Source organism: Vulpes lagopus, chromosome 24 (assembly GCF_018345385.1).
Source record: "Vulpes lagopus strain Blue_001 chromosome 24, ASM1834538v1, whole genome shotgun sequence".
Classification (NCBI taxonomy): Eukaryota; Metazoa; Chordata; class Mammalia; order Carnivora; family Canidae; genus Vulpes; species Vulpes lagopus.
In genome coordinates, this window is record NC_054847.1 from 3,169,762 (window position 1) to 3,194,415 (window position 24,654).

At 46.5% G+C, this 24,654-nt stretch overlaps 1 protein-coding gene across 1 annotated transcript; it reads left to right on the forward strand.

The window, feature by feature from the left end:
* Positions 1-711: 711 nt before the first annotated feature.
* LOC121482057 (cytochrome P450 27C1) lies at positions 712-24,654 on the forward strand. The gene is made up of 9 exons (XM_041739855.1): positions 712-771; positions 6,549-6,666; positions 7,710-7,909; positions 9,614-9,823; positions 11,034-11,197; positions 17,433-17,599; positions 18,966-19,044; positions 19,520-19,723; positions 24,316-24,654. Exons 2-9 carry the CDS (start codon positions 6,557-6,559, stop codon positions 24,430-24,432), a joined length of 1,251 nt encoding a protein of 416 aa, XP_041595789.1. The 5' UTR covers positions 712-771; positions 6,549-6,556; the 3' UTR covers positions 24,433-24,654.

Below are 24,654 nucleotides of genomic sequence, written 5' to 3' on the forward strand. Positions count from 1 at the left end.
CAGTGGTTTGGCACTTGCCTTTGGCCCAGGGCGCGATCCTGGAGACCCGGGATCGAATCCCACATCAGGCTCCCGGTGCATGGAGCCTGCTTCTCCCTCTGCCTGTGTCTCTGCCTCTCTCTCTCTCTCTGTGACTATCATAAATTTAAAAAAAATTAAAAAATTAAAAAAAGAGTGATAGCTCGGGGCCCGCTCCCCAGGGTGACCTTGGAGGAGGGGAAGGCTCCCTAGCTCTCCAGCAGACCTTCCCGTCCTCGGAGGGGGCAGACCTCAGGGGCTCTGCGCTCCGCAGAACGCGTGGGGTGAGCTCCTGCAGCCGCGCGGGTCGCAGCCCGGACCCCCCCCCCCCCCCCCCCGGCCCGGCCGCAGGGGAGGGCGTCCCAGCAGCGGTCGGTGTAAACTGATGCCCGGGCGGCATGAGTCCGGAGAGGCGCTGCTCGCGCGCGGCAAGGCAGAGCCAGGAGCACCCCCGAAGGGCCGCAGCTCCCCCCACGGAGAGGCCGAGCGGCCGCAATGGCTCTGTGGGCGCGGATCCTGAGCTCGCGCGTGGGCTCGGCGCCCCGGCCGCGGGGACCGCGGGGACCCCAGGGCGCACGGCGGCCGGCGGGGGCGCGGGCCGAGGACAAAGGAGCGGGCCGGGCCGGGGCGCCGCGGGCGGGGGGCCGGGCCCAGGGCCCCCGCAGCCTCGCCGCCATGCCCGGGCCGCGCAGCCTCGCCAACCTGGTGGAGCTCTTCTGGGAGGACGGCTTCGGCCGCATCCACGAGATCCAGGTAAGCGGCGCGGCCGGGGACCCGGGGGGGAGGCCCCGCGGGGGGACCGTGCACCCCGCAGGCGGCCCCCGGGAGCCCGAGAGCAGCCCCTCGACCCGCGGGAGGCGGCGGCAGCCCTGGGCTCCCCGGACGCCGTGTCTACGCGGCCGAGGCGCTGGGGCGCCGGGTCCGGGTCCCGTGGGCCCCCCTCCCCCCAGAGCTGCGGAGGTTCGGAGGCCACAGGTAGCTCAGCCTCCGAGGGACGGGGCCTCCGCACGGCTGTGAGCGGCCCCGGCTGCAAGCGGGGCTCGGGCAGGGACCTGGGAAAAGCCCAGTCGTTGCAGCGACCTGGGGGACAGTTTGGGACCCGCCCGGCCGACAGTTTCTCGCCGCGCCTCCCCCTGCTCTCTGCCCCCTTCCGCTCCGCGGGTTGCGCCCCTGCGGCAAGGTGACCCTCTGCCTTCAAGGGTCGCGGGCTCTCGTCGCCCCCCCCCACGTCTTCTTGGGACCTGGGCCTCCGGAGCTCGTACCTCTGCCCCCCCCAAGCACACTTGCTTTTGTCCAGAAGCTCACCCTCCACTCTCCTCCGGGGAAGCCTCTTGTAACCATGCACCTGGCCTGCCCTCAGAGTCCTTCCTTTTCCCCTTACCCAGCAAACACACCCCATGGGGCAGAGGCCCCACTGGGCGGGAGAGGCAGAAACTTCATTAGGAGGAAATGAAGGTAGGACTCCGGAGGGGGTTTAATGGGACTGAAATCCCAGTCCCTTCTCTCCATCTCCCACACCAACCCTGCACAGTTTCTTCCTGGACAGGCTTCTAGGGCTCAAATACGATTTTCTCTCTTTTCCGTGTGGAATCTGAATACGAGATATCAGAGTGATGGTTTTAAATGGGGCAAAAAATGTATGGTTATTTACTATGAACAAGTCAGTACAGATTTTTTTTTTTTTTTACTTTTATCCCCCTCTGCTTCCATCTTCTTTTATCCTCACAGCAGAAGCCCACAGTTGGTTCCACAGCATAGGTTTCTCGGAAAAGCTGACCTCTGTTAAAACCTGCATCCCTAGCAGGAGCCACCTGGAGAGCCACCTCTTCAGGGCCAGAGAGTGTCTCAGTGCAGAGGCACATTTTCCCTGCATCTGCCCTGCTTCCTGCCATCACCCTAAAGGCAGCCCTCCTGTCCAGGCTCAGACCTCGCCTTTCTCCGTGGTGGGTGGGGAGTGGTGGTGCACACCTGCCAGAGGACAGTCATGAAACTGACTCACCTGGGCTTTCCCAGAAAAACAATAGACAGGCCCCGTCTATTCCCAGCTCTGTTGTCCTTCTGGGCTTTCCTTTTCCTTTATTCTCCAAATAGTACTCATTTGCAAGATCCTCCTGCAACTTCTCTGAGGACCCCTAGGGAGTGCCCAATAGCCTTGAGTTACCCACGTTTCAGGTATGCTCAGGTTGCTTTAGATCAAATAAGGTTCTAGTAAAACCCTCTGTCCTGCTCTCCAGGTTGTTGAGCCACTGGTAGAGAGAATTTATTCTGTTACTATTACCTCCACTTGCCTTTAATCAACTTGTGGTCACACAGTGTTTGCTCTCGCATCATCTGTAGGGTTCAAGTCTTCCATGTACAGGTGGGAAAGACCCAAAGTGTTGGCTGAGTGACTTGCCTGAGATCACTTAGTGACCTACCGAGTGAGCCTCAGTGAGGCTACTTAGTGGCAGAGCAGACATCCCTCGTCTGTGTCGCCAGAAGCTGTCTCAGATGTGACAGAGCAAGAGGGTCCTGTTACAATGCTAACCTCCACAAGCACCTCTGGGAGTCGTGGCTAATCACTTATTCTCTCTGGACCTCAGTGTCCTAGTCTGACAATCCTCATTCATCTCACAAGTTATTGTGAGGTCAAATGGGATTAGGGCTACAGAATGGCTTTGTCAGCTGTAATAATAACAAAGACTGATAATGAGGATTTCTAGAACTCTTTTCATGTACCAGGCACAGTTCTGGACCCTACATGTGAGGCAAGTTCTAGTATTTGACCATTTTGCAGGTGAGGAAACCAAAGTACAGTAGGACGTAACTTCAGCTCCAGTGTCTGTGCTCTTACTGTCTATGCAGGTTTCTAAGTGCCTGTGCTCTTACTGTCTATGCAGGTTTCTAAGTGCCTGTGCTCTTACTGTCTATGCAGGTTTCTAAGTGCTGGGACTGATTCCTGTTCTGTGGTCCACTAGCGAAAAGTGCTGTATACTCTATACTCCCAGATGACAATCTGGGTCATCCAGATTGTTCTTTCTCATGCCTCCTCAATTGCTCCCTTGTGTCGATGGTGTTTTTTCAGTAGCTGGATTTGCTGGAGGACTGACTCCTTTCCCAGGAGTTGCTATTAACAGTCATCTCCTCAGTGGCTCCCATTCGGAGACCCAGAGGAACACCTTTCAGTTGAGTCTGAGTGTCTTTATCTCTGGGTGGGAGGACTCCACTCAGGTTGATACGGAAGTGAACACCTTATACCTGAGGAGGAGAAGGAAGAAGGGAGAGACGACAAACCCTCTGGCCTCTATTTCTAAGGTTGAGAGATAAAGAAATGTTGGCAGATGCCAAAGAGAGACTTAGTCATTTTCCCCATATGCTCAGCCCTGGCTCTGCCATGGTGAGCCAGGCTGGAGGGTACTCTCTCTCTCTCTCTTATTTATTTGTTTGTTCACTTATTTAACCCATTTACATTTATTGTGATTTCTCTTTGTTTTTTGGTAACAGTGCCATTGAGATCTAATTCACTACCATCGTAGTCACCCCAGTCAATCTTAGAACATGTTCATAACCTTAAAAAGAAACCCCATATTGTTTCTTTTAGCTATCACTCCCCAACTTTCCATCCCTCCAGCCATAAGCAACCACTAATTTACTTTCTGTCTTTATAGACTGGCCTATTCTGAACATTTCATATAAGTGGAATCAAAATATGTGGTCTTTTGTGTCTGGCTTCTTTCACTGAGAATCACATTTTCAAGGTTCAATTTTGTTGTGGTGTGTATAGCACCTCATCTTTTTTTTTTAAGATTTTATTTATTTATTCATGAGACACACACACACACACACACACACACACACAGAGGCAGAGATACAGGTAGAGGGAGAAGCAGACTCTGTGCAGGGAGCCTGACATGGGACTCGATCCCAGGACCCCAGGATCAGGCCCTGGGCTGAAGGCAGCACTAAACCCCTGAGCCACTTGGGCTGCCCCACACCTCACCTTTTTTAGGTTTAAATAACATTCCACCATAGGGACATACTACATTTGCTTGTCCATTTATCAGCTGACAGACATGCAGATTGTTTCCACCTTTTTGCTAATAGTGAATAATGATGCTATGAACATTCAATATGTTTGTTTTTGTATAGATATATATTTTCATTTCTTTGGATATATTTCTAGGGGTGGGATTTCAGGATCAAATAGTAGCTCTGTATTTAACCTTTTGAGGAACTGCCAGACTGTTTCTGAAGTGGCTGCACTGTGTACATTTCAACCAGTGGTGTAAGAGGTTGTGATTTCTCCACATCCTTGTCAGGGCTTGTTACTACCTATCCTTTTGACTATAACCATTCTAGTGGGGTGTAAAGTGCCATCTCATTATGATTATGACTTGCATTTCCCTGATGACTAATGATGTTGAGCTTATTTTCATCTGCTTATTATCCATTTGTATATCTTCTTTAGAGAAATGTCCATTCAAGTAATTGCCCAATTTTTAATTGGTTCATTGTTTTATTGAGTCGGTAATAGTTTTTTTCAATATATATATTTTCCATACAAGTCCCTTATCAGATATGTGCTTTGCAAATAGTTTCTCAATTCTGGGGATTATTTTTTACTTTCTTCATAGTATCCTTTGAAACAAAAGTTTTAAATTTTGATGAAGTCCAATTTTCTATTTTTTTCTTTTTTTGTTTGTGGTTTTGATATTGTATCTTAAGACATCATTACCAAATCCAAGGTTCATGAGGATTTACCCCTATCTTTTCTTCTAAGAATTTTATGGTTTTGGCTCTTATATTTAGGGCTTGAACCCTTTTGAGGTAATTTTTATATCTGGTATGAGAGAAGGGTATAAATTCATTCTTTGCCTGTGGATACCCAGGTGTCCCAGCACCATTAGTTGAAGAGACTGTTCTTTCCCTATTTAACTGTCTTGGCACTGGCACACTGTTGAAAATCAATTGACCAGAGATATATGGGTTTATTTTTGGATTCTCAATTCTCCTCCAGGGTTTTTTTTTTTTTTTTAAGATTTATTTATTTATTTATTTTTATTTATTTATTTATGAATGATAGACAGAGAGAGAGAGAGAGAGGCAGAGACACAGGAGGAGAGAGAAGCAGGTCCATGCCGGGAGCCTGATGTGGGACTCGATCCCGGGACTCCAGGATTGCGCCCTGGGCCAAAGGCAGGGGCTAAACCGCTGAGCCACCCAGGGATCCCCTCCTCCAGTGGTTTAGATGATTATCCTCATGCCAGTACTATGCTGCCTTGATTACTGTTGCTTTTACAGCAAGTTTTGAAACAGAGTAAATGGAATGCTTCAACTTTGCTCTTTTTTTTCGGGGTAGTTTTTGCTGTTCTTGGCCCATTGCATTTCCATATGAATTTCAAGCTTGTAAATTCTCTACAAAGAAGTCAACTGAAATTCTGATAGAGATTATATTGAATTTATGGGTGAATTTAGGGAGTATTCCCATCTTAATAATATTAAGTCTTCCAATCCATGAACATGGGATATCTTTCTATTTATTTAGGTGTTCTTTAATTTCTTTCAATGATCTCTTATGGCTTTTGAAATATAAGTTTTGCACTTTAAAAAGCATTATTTCTAAGGATTTTATTATTTTTGATGCTATTATACTTTTCTTAATTTTTGTTTTGGATTATTCATTGCTATTGTGTGGAAATACAACTGACTTTTGTATATTGATCTTAGATCCTGCAGGCTTGCTGAACTTGTTTATTAGTTCTGATCGTCTTTTAGTGGATTCCTTAGAATTCTCTGTATGTCAAATCATGTCATCTATGATTAGAGGTAGCATTACTTCTCTCTTTCTAATCTGGATGCTTTTTCTTTCATTTTCTTGCTGGGGGCCACATGTTCATTACAGATTGCCTACAGAGGGCTCTCTCTCTTCAGAACAGGGTGGTAGAGCCACTAAAGGCCTGGGACAGGGGTTAGCAGTCTTTTTAGCACAGGGAATCAAAGGCTCTGCAGTTCATCTCCATCCATAATGACATTTCTCTTATTGCTCTACATAGCTAAGTATTGTTGAAAACATAGCTCTAAAGAATAAGAAAACTTGGGCAGCCCCAGTGGCTCAGGGGTTTAGCATGGCCTACAGCCTGGGGTGTGATCCTGGAGACCTGGGATCAAGTCCCACGTTGGGCTCCCTGCATGGAGCCCGCTTCTCCCTCTGCCTGTGTCACTGCCTCTCTCTTTCTCTGTGTCTCTATGAATAAATAGATAAAATTAAAAAAAAATAAGAAAACTTATGTGAATATGATTATTGATGTGAAAGTACATTTCTCTCAGGAGTATGTAATATTACAACTCTGGTTGAGATCTGTGTAATGTAGATCTTTCCTCTGCCCCAATTTTCTGCTACCCTAAAACAAATGTTTATGTCAAAGGTATATCATATCTGTGTATTTTTTCCTTTTTTGGTGTCTCCATGGTATTGCAGCAGAAGCACACACGGGAATATGGAAAAATCTTCAAGTCTCACTTTGGTCCTCAGTTTGTAGTATCTATTGCAGACCGAGACATGGTGGCTCAGGTGCTCCGGGCAGAGGGGGCCACACCCCAGAGAGCCAACATGGAGTCCTGGCAGGAGTACCGACACTTACGAGGCAGATCCACCGGGCTCATCTCAGCGTGAGTATGTGGCCTGGGCGAGCCATGGGTGGGAGTGGGGAGCCCAGGGAGACTCCTGCCTGGATGCTGAGCTCTAAAAATCAATCTTTAATGAATTGCAGAACTCTCAGTGGAATTGTGTCAAGACAGCCTCTTTGTGCGATCTTTTAAATACTGGGCAAATGAGAAGGGCCCTGTCCCTTCTCCTCTGGGAAGAGGTTTGATGGCAGGGACAAAGTCAGGTCACACTAGCCTGCAGGAACTGGGGAGGAACTGCAGGGGAGGAACTGTTCCCCAAGCAGTGCTCTGAGACTGCAGGTATCCTCTCAGTGACAACCAAGGGAGGGAGGCTCGCAGAGCCTATATGTGGGCAGGTGAGGGGGTTGGAGGTGAGGCAGGTAGTTGCTTTAGGAGACCCTGAAGAGGGGCTAAGAGCCTTCCTGCATGGACTGCCATGTGATGATGTTCCTGTCTCCTAACAGGCTGTGATTATTATTTGTAAACAAGACTCATCAACACCTCTCTGCCCTCTGAGAGCTAATCATAGGGACTGGATGTTACCAGAATCCCTCAACTTCTGCTCTGAAAGAAATAATCAAATACCTCCTCCCCATTGACCCAGCCCTGGAGGGGAATGATGAAATGCCACAATAACTCTATTCTCTGTGCCATCACCTGCGGCTTGGCATCAACTATCTGCCCAGGAGCTCTGTCCAGGGCTTAGGAGTTCATACACATAAAACTTTTTCTCTTTTGCTAATCACAACAGCTTCATGTCTCTTTATTATAATCTTCTGGCAAGGTTTTTCAAAGGAAATCATATTACTTTCATAAAGATGATTCCCAGTGGCAATTTTCCCCCTTAAAGTTTGTGTCAAGGGGAAGAGAATACAAGGTTGAAGTTATCCCTTCTCCCCGCACAGTATCTTAATTCCATTTGGATCGGCAGATCTTGTTGGGTTTTTATTGCTGGGGAGACTCTCAGAGGTTCACCGAGTTCTTTTCCAGAATATCAGTGGAAGTAAGATTATTAAGATTATCTGAAACTCGCTTTATTCTTCTAGGGAGGGTGAACAGTGGCTCAAGATGAGACGTGTATTGAGACAAAGAATTCTGAAACCAAGAGACGTGGCCATTTTTTCAGGAGAAATCAACCAAGTTATTGCTGATTTAATTAAAAGAATCTACATTCTCAAGAGCCAGGCAGAAGATGGAGAAACTGTGACCAATGTCAATGACCTTTTCTTCAAATATTCAATGGAAGGTGAGGTGAAGTCAGGAGATAGATGGAAGAAAGGACATTTGTCCAAAATAGTAGTTCTCATCCACTGGGCATGTCCTGTGTCCCTGCGGGCATTGTGCTGAGCCCTGTGCATACCCACACATAGCTCTCATGGTGCTAACTGTGCCGGATGTACCACCGCCACTGGCTTATAAGTGGGGAAACTGGAAAACAGCCCCCATTTTTAGTGGCAGAAACTTAATTTCATATCCAGCCCCCCCCCCTTTTTAAGATTTTATTTATTCATGAGAGACACAGAGAGAGGCAGAGACATAGGCAGAGGGAGAAGCAGGCTCCCTGAGGGGAGCCCAATGTGGGACTTGATCCCAGGACCTGGGGATTGCAACCTGAGCTGAAGGCAGGCGCTCAACCATGGAGCCACCCAAGTGCTCCAAATCCAGGTCTTTTTAACTCAAGAATCATGCTCCTAATTACCACACATTTTGCTTTAGCACAGTTTGTTGAAAACAGAGTAGAAGTTTAGAGGGCCTCTACTCTAGTTATTGTAGCTTTTAAAATGTGGGATGGGCAGGACATTCCCATCCATGTCCTAAAATCGAAAATCAAACCCAAAGGTAGTCATTGAAAAGTCCCCTCCCTCTTCCTCTCCCCTGAGCTGGGGAGGTTACCAGTTTCTTCAAGAGATACTTTATGCACATACAAGGAGATACATGTGAATGTTCTTTTTACTTAAAAAACCAAAACAGAATAGTAGCGTACCAAACAGGTTGTTCTGTACTTTGCTTTTTTCCATCAAGGACTTTCTATCAGCATTCTCCTTTTTTAAAAGTGAGCTTACCTTACTTCAAATTTATTTATTTATTTATTTTTTAAAAATTTTTATTTATTTATGATAGTCACAGAGAAAGAGAGAGAGGCAGAGACACAGGCAGAGGGAGAAGCAGGCTCCATGCACCGGGAGCCTGACGTGGGATTCGATCTCGAATGGGACACAGTGGGAAATCCTGCTTTGTCTTGATTCATTGAGGCTGTTTCCTCTGTTCCTGTGGCTCTCTGGGCCTGGGGGTCCCCACTTGGTGGCCCAGCGGAGCCACCTTTCGATTCTCCAGCATTGGGCCAGTGGGCCGAAAGGTTGGGGGCTTTGCATCTTGGGTCTTGAACAAACCATCGAGAGGGAAGGGAGGGGAGTGTGATGCAGCCGAGCCCTGCCAGGCAGGAGTGACCTCCCCACTGGCCATCAGCACTGAATACTCAGAGCCTTGTAAGCTCAGGATGTGGTGAAGAAATCCTGCAGTGATAGAGCACAGCAGAGCCTGGCTCAAGGAAGTCACCTCGATTGCTTTTGAAACTTACTTTTATGGCTAGATATTGCACATCGACACTGCGAGTCATGTAGAAGATGAGGGTTTATTACATATACATATATTTAACTGAAGTTTGACTTGCCAACATATAGTCTAACAGCCCGTGCTCATCCCATCAAGTGTCCTCCTCAGTGCCCATCACCCGGTTACCCCAACCCTCCACCCACCTCCCCTTCCACAGCCCTTTGTTTCCCAGAGTTAGGAGTCTCTCATGGTTTGTCTCCCTCTCTAATTTTTCCCACTCAGTTCCCTCCTTTCCCCTATGATCCCTTTCACAATTTCTTATATTCCCTGTATGAATGAAACCATATGATGATTGTCCTTCTCCAATTGACTTACTTAAACTCTCCTTCCCGTGCAGGGGTGGCCACCATCCTCTATGAAAGCCGCCTGGGCTGCCTGGAGAACAGTGTCCCGCAGCCCACCGTGGACTACATCGAGGCTCTGGGGCTCATGTTCAGCATGTTCAAGACCTCTATGTATGCGGGTGCCATCCCCAGGTGGCTCCGCCCTCTCATCCCCAAACCCTGGCTGGAGTTCTGCAGGTCCTGGGACGGACTCTTCAAATTCAGTAAGAGAAGACTCGAGGGGCACCTGTTGTCTCACTAGTTGATACAGTTGCGTGGCTCTCATGGTGTATCTGATGCTCATGCAGCCAGAAGGGTGATGCTGTGGAGGGTGGTCTCATGCAGTTGTGTGTTATTTGGACCGGTTATTTATTTATTTTTTAAGATTTTATTTATTTGAGAGGAGGGAGAGCGAGTATGCATAAGAGCAAGGGGAGGGAGAAGCAGACTTCTCACTGAGCAGGGAGTCCCGACATGGGCGCCATCCCAGGACCCTGGGATCATGACCTGAGTGGAAGGCTTAACCCGCTGAGCCACCCAGATGCCCCCGGATCAGCTGTTTGGATCAGCTTCTCAGATGACAAGAAGCATGTGGGTTGCTACTGTAAACAACGTGATAGGTTTCTCATTTTCAAATTCTTTTTATTGTGACAAACAGGCTAGCGCTGATATATGCAAGTAAATGTTGTGTAAGGAGATGATGTCTTTAGTCCAATAATTCTATCAGTGCTTGAAACGCAGACAGTGTTTGGGCCTGTGCACATTCACTCGAACATTCTCATTTGCAGCTTTTTGGAAAGAGACAAAGTCCTCTGTCTTTTACGTGGCAAAACAAACTGGGAAAGAATACTTTCTTCAAACCCAGCAAACAAGATTAGTTTTCCTACGTAGCTAAACATTTCACTAAAAAAGAATTTCCAAAAAGAAAAGATTTCCAAAATGTTTATTAGAACAATGTTTTTAGAACAACACTAACGTTGAAAGAAGCGTCCCATAGTGTCTTTTGAAGGCCAACTTTCATTTGAGTATATTAGTTCTGATGGATCTAATATGCCACTATCTTCTTATGGTAACATGGCCTTTACACTCATTCCATTCTCCCTTCTGGAAACATAGTGGAAAAAGGAAAAAAAAAAAAAAAGAACAAAGAGATCTGTATTCTTGTTACTCCAAAGCTTTCTTGGCTCTTTGATGAGTAAAGCAAACATTTTCAAATACCTTCTGCATTATTTTCAGAGAGGAAGAGATGCTTAGCTTGTCTTTAACTTTTCATTCATTTATACAAACAAGCATATTCATGAGCTTCTCAGGTTGATGATGGTAAATCAATCTGGGTTTCATTTGCTTTGGAACCTGCCACAGATTCATCTGTTGGGAAGATTAGATTATTCTCAGCCAAAACTTCTTTCAAAAGAAATAACTCTTTTCAAACAGGCCAAATCCATGTTGACAATAAGCTGAAGGACATACAGTGCCACATGGACCGCGGGGAGAGGGTAAGAGGGGGGCTGCTCACATGCCTCTTCCTCAGTCAGGAGCTGACGCTGGAGGAGATCTATGCCAACATGACGGAGATGCTGCTGGCCGGTGTCGACACGGTAAGTGTCCTGGCCTTTCTCTCTTCTTCATAAGCAAAGCACAACTAAAGCCGGGGCCTTAGCTAGTAATCTCTCTCTCTTTTTTTTTAATAAATTAATTTTTTATTGGTGTTCAATTTACCAACATACAGAATAACACCCAGTGCTCATCCCGTCAAGTGCCCCCCTCAGTGCCCGTCACCCATTCCCCCCCACCCCCCGCCCTCCTCCCCTTCCACCACCCCTAGTTCGTTTCCCCGAGTTAGGAGTCTTCATGTTCTGTCTCCCTTCCTGATATTTCCCACACATTTCTTCTCCCTTCCTTATATTCCCTTTCACTATTATTTATATTCCCCAAATGAATGAGAACATACACTGTTTGTCCTTCTCTGATTGACTTACTTCACTCAGCATAATACCCTCCAGTTCCCTCCACGTTGAAGCAAATGGTGGGTATTTGTCATTTCTAATGGCTGAGGAATATTCCATTGTATACATAGACCACAGCTTCTTTATCCATCATCTTTCGACGGACACTGAGGCTCCTTCCACAGTTTGGCTATTGTGGACATTGCTGCTAGAAACATCGGGGTGCAGGTGTCCCAGCGTTTCATTGCATCTGAATCTTTGGGGTAAATCCCCAACAGTGCAATTGCTGGGTCGTAGGGCAGGTCTATTTTTAACTCTTTGAGGAACCTCCACGCAGTTTTCCAGAGTGGCTGCACCAGTTCACATTCCCACCAACAGTGCAGGAGGGTTCCCCTTTCTCCGCATCCTCCCCAACATTTGTTGTTTCCTGCCTTGTTAATTTTCCCCATTCTCACTGGTGTGAGGTGGGATCTCATTGTGGTTTTGATTTGTATTTCCCTGATGGCAAGTGATGCAGAGCATTTTCTCATGTGCATGTTGGCCATGTCCATGTCTTCCTCTGTGAGATTTCTCTTCATGTCTTTTGCCCATTTCATGATTGGATTGTTCGTTTCTTTGGTGTTGAGTTTAATAAGTTCTTTATAGATCTTGGAAACTAGCCCTTTATCTGATACGTCATTTGCAAACATCTTCTCCCATCTGTAGGTTGTCTTGTAGTTTTGTTGACTGTACCCTTTGCTGTGCAAAAGCTTCTTATCTTGATGAAGTCCCAATAGTTCATTTTTGCTTTTGTTTCTTTTGCCTTCATGGATGTATCTTGCAAGAAGTTACTGTGGCCGAGTTCAAAAAGGGTGTTGCCTGTGTTCTCCTCTAGGATTTGGATGGAATCTTGTGTCACATTTAGATCTTTCATCCATTTTGAGTGTATCTTTGTGTCTGGTGCAAGAGAGTGGTCTAGTTTCATTCTTCTGCATGTGGATGTCCAATTTTCCCAGCACCATCTATTGAAGAGACTTTCTTCCAGTGGATAGTCTTTCCTCCTTTGTCGAATATTAGTTGACCATAAAGTTCAGGGTCCACTTCTGGGTTCTCTATTCTGTTCCATTGATCTATGTGTCTGTTTTTGTGCCAGTACCACACTGTCTTGATGACCACAGCTTTGTAGTACAACCTGAAATCTGGCATTGTGATGCCCCCAGCTGTGGTTTTCTTTTTTAAAATTCCCCTGGCTATTCGGGGTCTTTTCTGATTCCACACAAATCTTAAAATAATCTGTTCTAACTTTCTGAAGAAAGTCCATGGTATTTTGATAGGGATTGCATTAAATGTGTAAATTGCCCTGGGTAACATTGACATTTTCACAATATTAATTCTTCCAATCCATGAGCATGGAATATTTTTCCATCTCTTTGTGTCTTCCTCAATTTCTTTCAGAAGTGTTGTGTAGTTTTTAGCGTATAGATCCTTTACCTCTTTGGTTAGGTTTATCCCTAGGTATCTTATGCTTTTGGGTGCAATTGTAAATGGGATTGACTCCTTAATTTCTCTTTCTTCAGTCTCATTGCTGGTGTATAGAAATGCCACTGACTTCTGGGCATTGATTTTGTATCCTGCCACACTACCAAATTGCTGTATGAGTTCTAGCAATCTTGGGGTGGAGGCTTTTGGGTTTTCTATGTAGAGTTTCATGTCATCGGCGAAGAGGGAGAGTTTGACTTCTTCTTTGCCAATTTGAATGCCTTTAATGTCTTTTTGTTGTCTGATTGCTGAGGCGAGGACTTCCAGTACTATGTTGAATAGCAGTGGTGAGAGTGGACATCCCTGTCTTGTTCCTGATCTTAGGGGAAAGGCTCCCAGGGTTTCCCCTTTGAGAATGATATTTGCTGTGGGCTTTTTGTAGATGGCTTTTAAGATGTTGAGGAATGTTCCCTCTATCCCTACACTCTGAAGAGTTTTGATCAGGAATGGATGCTGTATTTTGTCAAATGCTTTCCCTGCCTCTAATGAGAGGATCATATGGTTCTTGGTTTTTCTCTTGCTGATATGATGAATCACATTGTTTTACGAGTGTTCTTTGCTAGTAATCTCATATGTGTTTGCACTAACTGAACATTTGCTTTACTGCTGAATGTCTCCAGGAGAAAAATCTAACTTTTAAATAATATGCATGTATTTTATTGTATTATTTATTTATTTATATTTTATTTATTTATTTATTTGAGAGAGAGTGAGTTCATGAGAAAGCACGAGCAGGGGCAGAGCGAGAGGGAGAAGCAGACTCCCCATTGAGCAGGGACCCACCCCTAACCCCCACTTCCACTCCCCGACCTGCGGCTCTGTCCCAGGACCCTGAGATCATGACCTGAGCTAAAAGTAGACACTTCACCAACTGAGCCACCCAGGTGCCCAATATACATGTATTTGAAAGCATAAAACCATAATTCTGCAAAAAAGGTAACCCCCATTCAGTTATCACGCACACAAAGCAACAGTGTGTTTAAAGTTTAAAAATCATTCCCGATTTGCAAACGTTGGTCCATTGCTTCATAATCTCAGAAATGAAGAAGGCACAGATGTTAAAAACTTTATTAATCGTTTAAAATATTGCAGGTCATGGAGAACTTCCCAATTAATTTTATAAAGCCACCATAACTCTTAAACCAAAATCTGCTAAAGAGAGCATAAAGAAAGAAAAGTGTAACAAACAGTTTGACTTAGGAATATGTTTGTCTGTCAATCTTAAATAAGATCCCAATGAACGGATTTATTGTGGCAGGTGAATAATCTACTATGACCAAGGAAGGAGGAATATCAGAATGAAACAAAGCACTGCCAGTTGACTGGGTGGTAATTCCATCCCCTGTTGTTAACTGAGACATGAAGATGCAGAAAACTGTATACGCTGTGGTCCTGTTGGTAAAACAAATGGTGGCATGGCCCCTGCCCATCTGTGTGCATATCTGTGTCTGTATGTGACCTTATGAGTGTGGAGGAAGTATGGAGGTTACACACTGAATTGTCAACATGGGTCACCTGGATGGGAGGGTGTTGTGGGGCAAAGGGAGTCCAGTTTCCTCCCAAAACATATGTAATAGGATACCTTTATTCATGTATGAAAAATGATATACATGGGGTTATATACCCAGAGAAATTTTATTTTATTATTATTTTTAAAGATTTTATTTATTTATTCAGGAGAGACACACAGAGAGAGGCAGAGACATAGGCAGAGTGAGAAGAACCAGGCTCCCTGAAGGGAGCCCGATTCCAGGACCCCAGGATCACAACCTAAACCAAAGGCAGACACCCAACCACTGAGCCACCCAGGCGTCCCGGTCCTGCACAGAAAAATTTTAAAATTTGCTAAAAAGAAGTAGTGAAGCAGAGGCAAGCAGGGCCAGGCTTTTAGTATCTGGTGGAAGAAAAGTTCATTGAGTGAAATAATTAAGATCTGCCTGGTGCTTTACTCTTTCCAAAGCCCTTCAAAACTAAACAACTAAGCTCCTCACCTCCAAGGTTTTCCTTTACACGAGTGCTTCCTGAACTGGACTGAGGCACAAACCTGTTTAAAGGAAGAACCACCCCCACCCAGGGTTGACATTATTTTTATTATAATGTCATGTAAACATGTAAAAGCAAAAAAAAAAAAAAAAAGAAAGAAAAAAGAGTATAAACTCCATATTCTTATGGATCTTCTACAACAATAAAACAAAACCATCTGTCAAGCTAACCGATGAAATCAATATGATCAATGAAAATTCTTATCAGCCCGTTGAATGCAGTGGGTGATGTAGGTTTGCTTGAGCCAGGAAGGGATGAGTGAGTGGATGGCCTCACCTCTAAGCGGATTTGGGTGCATTTCCCCTCCTGCCCCCTGGTGGTATCTACGAGCATCACACGAGGTGGAGCTCAGAAAGGAAGGACCAAGCATTCCTACCAGAGGCGGGTGAAGGGTGCATCAGGCGGTGAAGTTCCTACAACTTCATATTCATTTTCTAACATATTAAAAACCTTTATTGCAGTATAATTTATGCGAAAGAAACTGCATCCTTTTAAACCGTACAATTTGATAACAAATTGTTGGCAGAGACAGGATAGGCACAAATGCAAGCATTTATGAAACCACTGCCACGGTCAAGATCCTAAACATTTCTACCATCCCTGAAATTTACTTACCCTCATTTCAGTCTGTCTCTCCTGACACCCCTGCCCCTGGCAACCACTGATCTGCTTTCTGATGCTGAGCATCAGTTCTCACTTTTCTAGAAATTTATAGAAATGGAATCATGCAGTGTGCATTTTGCATCTAGCTCCATTCACTTAGCAAATGATTTCAGGATTCACTGATATAGTTGCATACAGGCATCCCTCACTTTATTGTACCTCGAAGATTGTATGTATGTGTGTGTGTGTGTGTGTGTGTTTTGTTTTGTTTTGTTCTTTACAGATTAAAGGTTTGTGGCCACCCTGCATTAAGCAAGTCTGTCGGCTCCGTGTCACTTTTTGCTATTTCTCAGGATATTTCAAACATTTTAATTATTATATTCATTATAACAAATATATAATACATATTATATTTGTAATAATATATAATATACAAACATATATTATATTTGTTATAATAATATATAATAGAATCCCTGGTCTGCTCAGTGGGTGATTAAGGCTTGCTGGAAGCTCAGGTGACTGGTTAGCATTTTTTAGCAATGAAGTATTTTAAAATTAAGGTGGGTACATTGTTGTTTTAGACATAATGCTATTGCATACTTAATAGATTGTGGTGTAGTGTAAACATTACTTTTATGTGTACTAGGAAACCTAAGATTCATTTGAGACTCACTTTATTGTGATCCTCGTTTTATTGTGGTGGTCTGGAACCCAACCCACAGTATCTACGAGGTACAAATATAGTATTCCATTCTATGTATATAGTGCATTTGGTTTTTCCACAGAAATATGATTTTAATAGAAATTTATAAATTATTTCCTTATCATTTATAAGTAAGGACTTGTGCATTATGTATATATTACAGGAGAGCTTGCCCTCTAAAAACATATAATATCTATTATAGGGAAATGATATCAGTATGGCCTACTGACTTTAGATTTTGTTTTTAGGTAAAAGAGAAGACATTTATACTGTGGAATATCCTTGTTTATAAGAGAGTGAAATATAGTCACATAGATAATAGTGAGCATGTAGTGAGAGTTTTAGAACCTAGGAGCATAAAATAGAATTATTCTCAATAACCAGAAATGTAATCCTTCAGTCTGAGACGTGATGTAAAAAATGATACTGTTTTGCATAAATTATCTATTAAATCCTTCAGGCTGCTTTACTTGAGAAGTGCATGGAAACAGTGGCTGACAAATAGTGACCTCCCCCTCCCAGATGTGATGACCAAGCAGGCTCCACCCAGCCATCGTGGGCTCTTTAAGTTCCATACTGAATGCTTTTGGACTGATAGGCAGTCTGGCCCTTTCTAGCAAAAAACAGATGACTGTTGCAGAAAAGGTCACAGAAAGTTCCGGACACAACTTGCAGGCTTGACCAGCATCTTTAGGTCCTCTCAGACTCCATTGAAGAGGATTGCTCTTAAATGATCCAAAAAAGTTCTAAAATAATCTCTCCTGTGGTCCTTTATTGAAGGACATTGAATCACATAGTTGATGTTGCTTTCAAAAATATTTGTTTTTGTTTTTTTTTTTCTGGCACGAATTAGGGAAAATCACCTTTTGTTTGGGCAAGACCTTACGTGCTCAGATAGAGTTGTATGAATGTGACTCTGCCCAGTGCTAATGCTTACGTGACTTCATGTCTACGTCGCCTGCTACTTAAATCCTCGGCATTACTCATCTTGTGTGTGTCTGCTGGTTTCTTTATTAGACGTCGTTCACGTTATCCTGGGCAGTGTATCTCCTCGCCAGGCACCCACAGGTGCAGCAGACCCTGTACCAGGAGATCGTTAAGAATCTGGGGGAGAGGCACATCCCCACGGCAGCTGACGTCCCCAAAGTCCCACTGGTCAGAGCTCTGCTGAAGGAAACCTTGAGGTAAAAAGCACCAAAATTCACGTCCAAAACTGTCTTTTAAGTCTGATTCCTTATCATGATGATTTCTGCTTTTGACTTAAAAACCAGGCCCAAAGCAAATGCCCCCACAACCTTCAGTGGCCGCAGCGTTTAGAGGGGGCGTCTGTAACTGCCTTTGCCTCCTCTCTGCCCTCGTCAGAAGCGCAGGAAGGCTGCTCTGCTTTACGGTCTGAAATGTTAATTGTTCTTCATAAAGCTCTTTGGAGCGGTCACCAGGCGTCGTACCTGCTTTGCTCACTTGGTTCACAAGTCCCCAGCATGCTCCTGGATCAGTCCTCCCTGGTTTCTGTTCCTCCAAAAGTAAAGCAGAACAAAAGTGATCAGGAAGGTACTTTGAGCTGTTGGGCTCATTGCCACATCTGCTTACCGGGGTTCTTACGTGGACGTGCTAGTTGGGTTGGAGACTCCCATAGACTCCGTCACTTCTCGGCGGGGTTTTTACCAACACCCCGAAAAGCCCGGACGTGGGGAAGTGGTTGGCTTTGGGTGGATTTAGGTGGGAGGTGGGATCAGGTGCCCAGGGAAATGTCTTCCCCCTTTGAGGTTCGAGGATTCTGAGCACAGTGTTCCCCTGTGGAGGAACTGCCACGAGGAAGAGCAGGGCTGGGTACGGGGTACACACTGCGACGATTCTCTTAAACTTGGCTTCATTGTGGCGTTTCGAATTACGGTGCATCCTCCATCTGCAACACGCTCAACCGGCCAGGGGGAGGGGGGGGGTAGCTGTGTGTTTACTGGTAGTTGTCACTAGTTTTCTTCGAGTTTTCTTCAGATTGACTCTCGGAGCCGGTCCACAAGCTGAAGTGCAGCGTTTCCCACAACGTGTTTCCCGTGGGCCCCGCGCCCATGTAAATTTCCCAAACTCGGGGTGATCCCTCCTGGGAAGCAGCGGCACGTTCAGGCCTCTGCTTTGGGTTTCCTAACACTTTCGGCCCGGGAAGCCGCCTTCCCCATTCCTCAGAATGCGCGTGGGCCACAGCTAAGGAGCCATGAAGTCCTTACGAGATTTCTTAGTTGAAAGTGGACCGTGTGTTACGTTCTCGAAAACTGAAAGTAGCAAAACATCCAGACTTTTGAAAGTTGAGTACAGTACATTAAAGGTGACCAGCCCGGCAGCCCGGGTGGCCCAGCGGTTTAGCGCCGCCTTCGGCCCAGGGCGTGATCCTGGAGACCCGGGATCGAGCCCCACGTCGGGCTCCCTGCATGGAGCCTGCTTCTCCCTCTGCCTGGGTCTCTGCCTCTCTCTCATGAATAAATAAATAAAATCCTTAAAAAAAAATAAGTAAAAGTGACCACCCCATTCCCACTTTCATTGATTCTCTTCCAGGCTGTTTCCAGTGCTGCCGGGAAACGGCAGGGTCACCCAGGAAGACCTGGTCGTTGGGGGGTACCTGATTCCCAAAGGCGTGAGTTGAGCTGCCGGGGTGTGGGGGTGGCCCCGCCGTGTGCATTGCTGTGTGCAGGGAGTCCTTGCGTGCAAGCACATGGCAGGAGTTTCCTTTCCTTCTGCATGTGTTTTATGATGAAGATGGGGCTCTGAAAGCAAGGAAGGGCTTGTTGCCCTGCGAAAAGCAAAGCCAGATGTTTCTGTCGCTCGCAGGCCTCTCTCCTGTCTCCCCCAGAGGCCCGCGGACCCAGCAGCTGTGCGGGGGAGGGGGGGGAGGACAGCCTCGAATCCCCTGGGTGGCCGCCCGGGCACAAGGGCTGTGCATCCACAGCAGGAGGACTGCCGCTCCGGGGTCTGTACGGCTCCTCCCGGCCAGAAGTACTTCTGCAGGGACTGTCCAACCAGGGGGTGGAGTGGGAGGGGATTCTGGCCTCTGCTTTGCTTTTGCCTGATCCTATTCTTTATTTCTTTTCTGTTGCAAATGGTGTCCTCAGACCCAGCTGGCCCTCTGCCACTACGCCACGTCCTACGAGGATGAGAACTTCCCTCGGGCCAAGGAGTTCTGGCCAGAGCGCTGGCTGCGAAAGGGAAGCCTGGACCGAGTTGACAACTTTGGGTCCATCCCCTTTGGGTATGGGGTTCGGAGCTGCATTGGGCGGAGAATTGCGGAGCTGGAGATCCACCTCGTCATCATCCAGGTAGGCATGTGGGGGCCGGAGGTCGGCCTTCTGCCTCGGCCTTTTTATTGAGCTCTACCAGACGAAGACGTGGGTGGGAAGGAGAAGCGATTTTGAAAGCTCAAAAGCAAGAGCTTCATGTTAAATCTCTTTTATATTTTAAGATTTTTTAAAATTTAATTTATTCATGAGAGACACAGAGAGGCAGAGACACAGGCACAGGGAGAAGTAGGCTCCCCGCAGGGAGATGTGGGACTTGATCGCAGGACTCCAGGATCACGACCTGACCAGAAGGCAGCTGCTCAACCGCTGAGCCACCCACAAGTCTCTCCCTTTTATATTTTAAAGTGCCACCCCCGTCGGTCCCCTAACTACTCACCAAAACTCTTTTCTCCTTGGACCCCTGGGGCAGCAGTTGGGGCCCTTGGAGGCCTGAAGGACTGGGAGGTGTGCATGTTGCGGTTGTCTACAGGGGCCTGAGGACTCAGCTCTTCATCACACAAGGAGCTCTCGACACAAGTGAATGGGAAAGTGTCAAACTAGTGGTCCTCCAATGTTGTGGAGCAGCAAAGGCATTAGGAAACTCCTTAAAATACAGGTTCCTGGGTCCGCTGCAGAGATAGTAATTTGGTGGGCCTGGGGTCAGGCTATTGGGGGGTGATTCTGACTCTGTGACTGCTGGGCTACACTCTGAGAGACGTGTGAACCAGCCACTTACACGGCGCAGTGGTTCTCAAACTTGTTTAGCTTGTGAAATATCAGGGAGGCTTGGTTTTTGTTGGGAAATACCTTACATTTAATCTCTTGCTATTGAAATAGATGCTTTTGTACCTATGCTGTATTTTTGTTCATGCTGTAGCATGAGCTAAATTGTGTTTGAAGGAAATTTTATAAAAAAAAAGCCTTTAGTAGAGAAAATTCTACTTACTAAGTTTCCTTGCAAATTTAGGAAGACTTGCAAATTTAGGAAGACTACTATTAATATATCTTAGCCATGGAAGACCTTGGCCCCAACTTTGGGAGCTAGTGCCATTGACATCACATTGGAAGAATGTAGAGATTACCTGATGACCCAGGCTCCCCATTTCATTGAGGAGGCAACTGACACTCAGAGAATTGAGCCGCTTGCCAAAGTCACAGAGTGGCAAATGTGTGGCACCATCCAGGTGTCTTGACTCCTTCCTGTGTCTTCCCCACATGTCATGGGGGTTCCTTCCTGTGGCCTCCCAGAGCCCAGAGCAGAACACAGAGGGGCTGGGACCTTGATAATGGATGGCCCAAGAGAGCATGAGGCACTACAGAAGCCTGGCCTGCCTGGGAGGGGTGGAGAGGGATTTTGGATGGCCAGCACTTGGAGACAGCTCTGAGAGCTGGAGAAGTTGAGGGGCTACTGCTCTGTGGGGGACACAGAGCAGGAGGCATGGGAGGAGAACACCTCTGGAGCTGGGTGGTTGGGGTGGGAGGGACAGCCCAGTGACAGGGATGTCACATGGTCACCCCCCCATGCCCTGTCTGTCATGGTGCGGAAGCTGCTGGCAAGGCTCCGTGATGTTGCCCCCAGTGCAGCCATCCCTGGGAGTGGTGGGCCCTGCGGACACTGGCCTGTCCCAGTCATGTCTAAGGTGAGCGGCAGCTCAGTGCGGCATGGATGTGAGTTCCAGGGCAAGTAGACTCAAATCCCAGTTCTGCTGTTTTCTAGTCCTGACACTCTGGGCAGGTTTTTCAGCCAAGCTCAGCCTATTTATTTATTCACAAAATGGGCGCAATACCTACTTCTGGGTGTGTGAGGACTAAAAATTGTGTGTACACACAGTCTGTGCCAAAGAAGTGGAAGCTGCCATTGCCCATACACCTGCCCTGAGTGCTGCTCTTGGGTTTTCAGGAAGGTCCCACGCTCCATAAAATGCTGTCATATATTCTGCAGTTGCATCTTGGACAGACAGAGGCCACTTCCTACTGGGAGTCGATCTGTGGGCCGTGGGGCTTGCTGCTTCTCCAGCTCTGGCTGCCTGAAGAACGAAGGGGGGGCACCACAAGAGCACAAGGTGCCAGCCGAGGGCACGAGGCCAGCCCTGCCCAGTGCTCCCACTGGAAGATGGTCAGAAACAGGGTGTTCAGTGGCAGTGATGGGGTTTTGTTTGTTTGGTGCTATTAACATACAGGTGTACCTGCTGCAGTTTTTCCTTAGAGTCCTCATTTCCACTTGTGCAAATATAGAAGGGGGCCATCATTATTTGTAATTATCAAGAAAAAAAAAAGAGAAGAAGCACAAATAAGCTGTGCTAAGAATGAGAAAGGAGACATAGCTAAACATGCAGTCATTGATTTTTTTTTTAAATCAAGAAAATACCACAAACGGCTTTTTTTTTGCTAATAGCTTTGAAGACTTAGATAAAATGTACAATGTACTAGAAAATGTGAATTGCCCAATTGACTCAAAGGAAAATAGACCTCAGATACTGAATACATGGAATCAGTGGTAAGAAGATTTCCCCTACCCCCAAACGTTCCAGACCTGGACAGCTTCATTACAAGTTTTATCAAACCTTCAAGGAATGGGTAATCGTCTTATACAAACAGAGGCTCGCAAAAGAAGTCTCATTTTTATGAGACTTGCATAGCCCTGATATTCAAAACCTGGAGACAATAATATGAGAAAGGAAAACTACTGGCCAATCTGATGTATTAACAAAGATGGAAAATATCCTAAGTGACAAGTTGGCAAACCAAATCCAGCAGCATATGAAACCAAAGTGCATCCTGAGCACGTGAGGTTCATGCAGGATGCAGGGATGGCCCACCTCACGGACATCTGTTGATATCATTTGCCACAGTAGCTGACTGAAGGAGGAAAATTATATGACCCCCCCTGAAAAGAATTGACAGCATTCCACACACATTCATGAAGAAAATCTCTCAGCACACTAGTAACCGAGGGGCTCTCCATAATCCTATAAGTGGCCATTTCCCCCACAGGGCAGGGAACATAACTGTAGCTTTGGGAAGGGAAAGGACTTTAATTAATGGTGCACTGTCAAACTGGTTCCTTAAAATTGGGAACAAGGTATGTGTATCACACGGAGAACTTTTAGGAGATACACTCAGCTCCCTGGAAATTGCGACTTGGGGCGCAAGAGGGGCTTTGTTTTTTTAAGATTTTATTTATTTATTCACGAGAGACACAGAGAGAGGCAGAGACACAGGCAGGGGGAGAAGCAGGCTCCCTCCATCCTGGATCCCGAGATCACGCCCTGGGCCAAAGGCAGACGCTCAACCACTGAGCCACCCAGATGTCCCAAGGGGCTTCGTTTTTTGCTTGTATGTTTCCTGCATGGTTTGGACTTTTTTTAAGTGAGCACAGTGGTGCCAGCTCACAAAGGGAAAAAGATCCTGCGGCACATTGGCTTTGAAGTGAATTCTCCTGCCTCAGGGGATATGCAAGCAGTTCTCTGAAGTCAGAACCAAAGGTCAGAGGTTAGATGTTTTGCTAAAGCCCTCTGGATACTACAACATGATGGACTGCCTAATACAGGTTGTTCGGCTTGGCTCCTGGGACGTGACAATGGAGGGAGTTCAATATATGTCCCCAATCAACCCTGCCCCTGCCCCCTACCCCCTGCCCCTTGCTCCCTGCGTGGCCTCCCCTGGAGCGCCAGCCCACCCTAGGACCCATCAGTGGGCCCTGCTTCTTTGCCTGGGAGACCAGGGTGGAGAGGGAGTCAGGGCAGGGTGGTGGTAGGCGCCTGGATCTCGTGCGACATTATACGTTCTCCAGAACTGATGCTTGTTAAGTGGGGCTTTCTTCTGGACCCAGGGGCAGCAGTAGGGGGCAGCAGCTAGTCTGCTGGTGAGCATGGCCCTCTGTCCCCTCCAAGATCCCACGTGTGCTCTGACACAGGTCGTCAGAGCAGGTTGCCTTGAGTTCCCTAAGCCAACATGACCTTGAACATCAGGCCAGGGCCGTTGATGGTGGAGGTTCTTGCTTTAGGGGATGGATACTTTGGTGCTCTTTAAAACTCATTATTCAGATGCTTTTCAGTTTTTCCCTGAGTGGTAGAGATGGTTCTCCTTTTGAACCACAGAAATAAGAAATGGAATCCAGGTACAGATGGAGAATATTTAAATTAAGGACATTAATCACTGATACCTGTTTGGCTGATTCACCTGCCAACAGTGGTGCGCTCCTCCGGTCTTCTATCACCTCAGATTCCTAGAGGGAGGGAACCCTGGGATTTCACCTTGTCCCCTCTGTCCTGCTTGCTCCTTTGATACCTTCTTTACCTCGACCTAAAGAGGAAGCAGAGGAGTTGGAGTTTTGAAATGGCTGAGAAAATGGAAGCCCTTGAATGTTGTGTCTGCATAGTTTTGTCATGTGAGCTTCCCAGTTGCTCAGTGGACAGGCGGGGCTCCTGTGCAGGACCTAGTGCTGCTTTGGGCCCACAGCATTCCCCTGTGTCCCCTGACTGGTGACTGGTGTCCTACACCATGGCTGTGCCCACTTCCTGGGCTCCTGCCGCCCATGGACTCCAGAAGAGGCTGAAGGACACTCATCCAGAGCACTGCAAGTCCTCTGTTGTTCCCATTTTGAATCACCCCTCTCTTTTTTTCCTTAGTTGCTTCAACATTTTGAGATCAAACCATCCTCTTGGACTAAAGCTGTTCCTGCAAAAACCCATGGGCTGCTGACGCCAGGGGGGCCCATCCACGTGCGTTTCGTTAACAGAAAGTGAGCCTGTATTTTAAAACCCAGCCAACCGCCTGACACAACCTGGGTGTTCCCATGTCACCGATGACAGCGGAGGAGCCACTTTTAGAGGCTGCCTTGGTGATAACCTGCTCCCCCCCGCCCCATTCTGGGACACTTGTATGTCTTTATGCAGAGCAATGTCAAAAGATTATTCAACTTTTTGCAAACCAGTGTTGTCTTTTCTTTGGAGAAATGACTGTTTAAA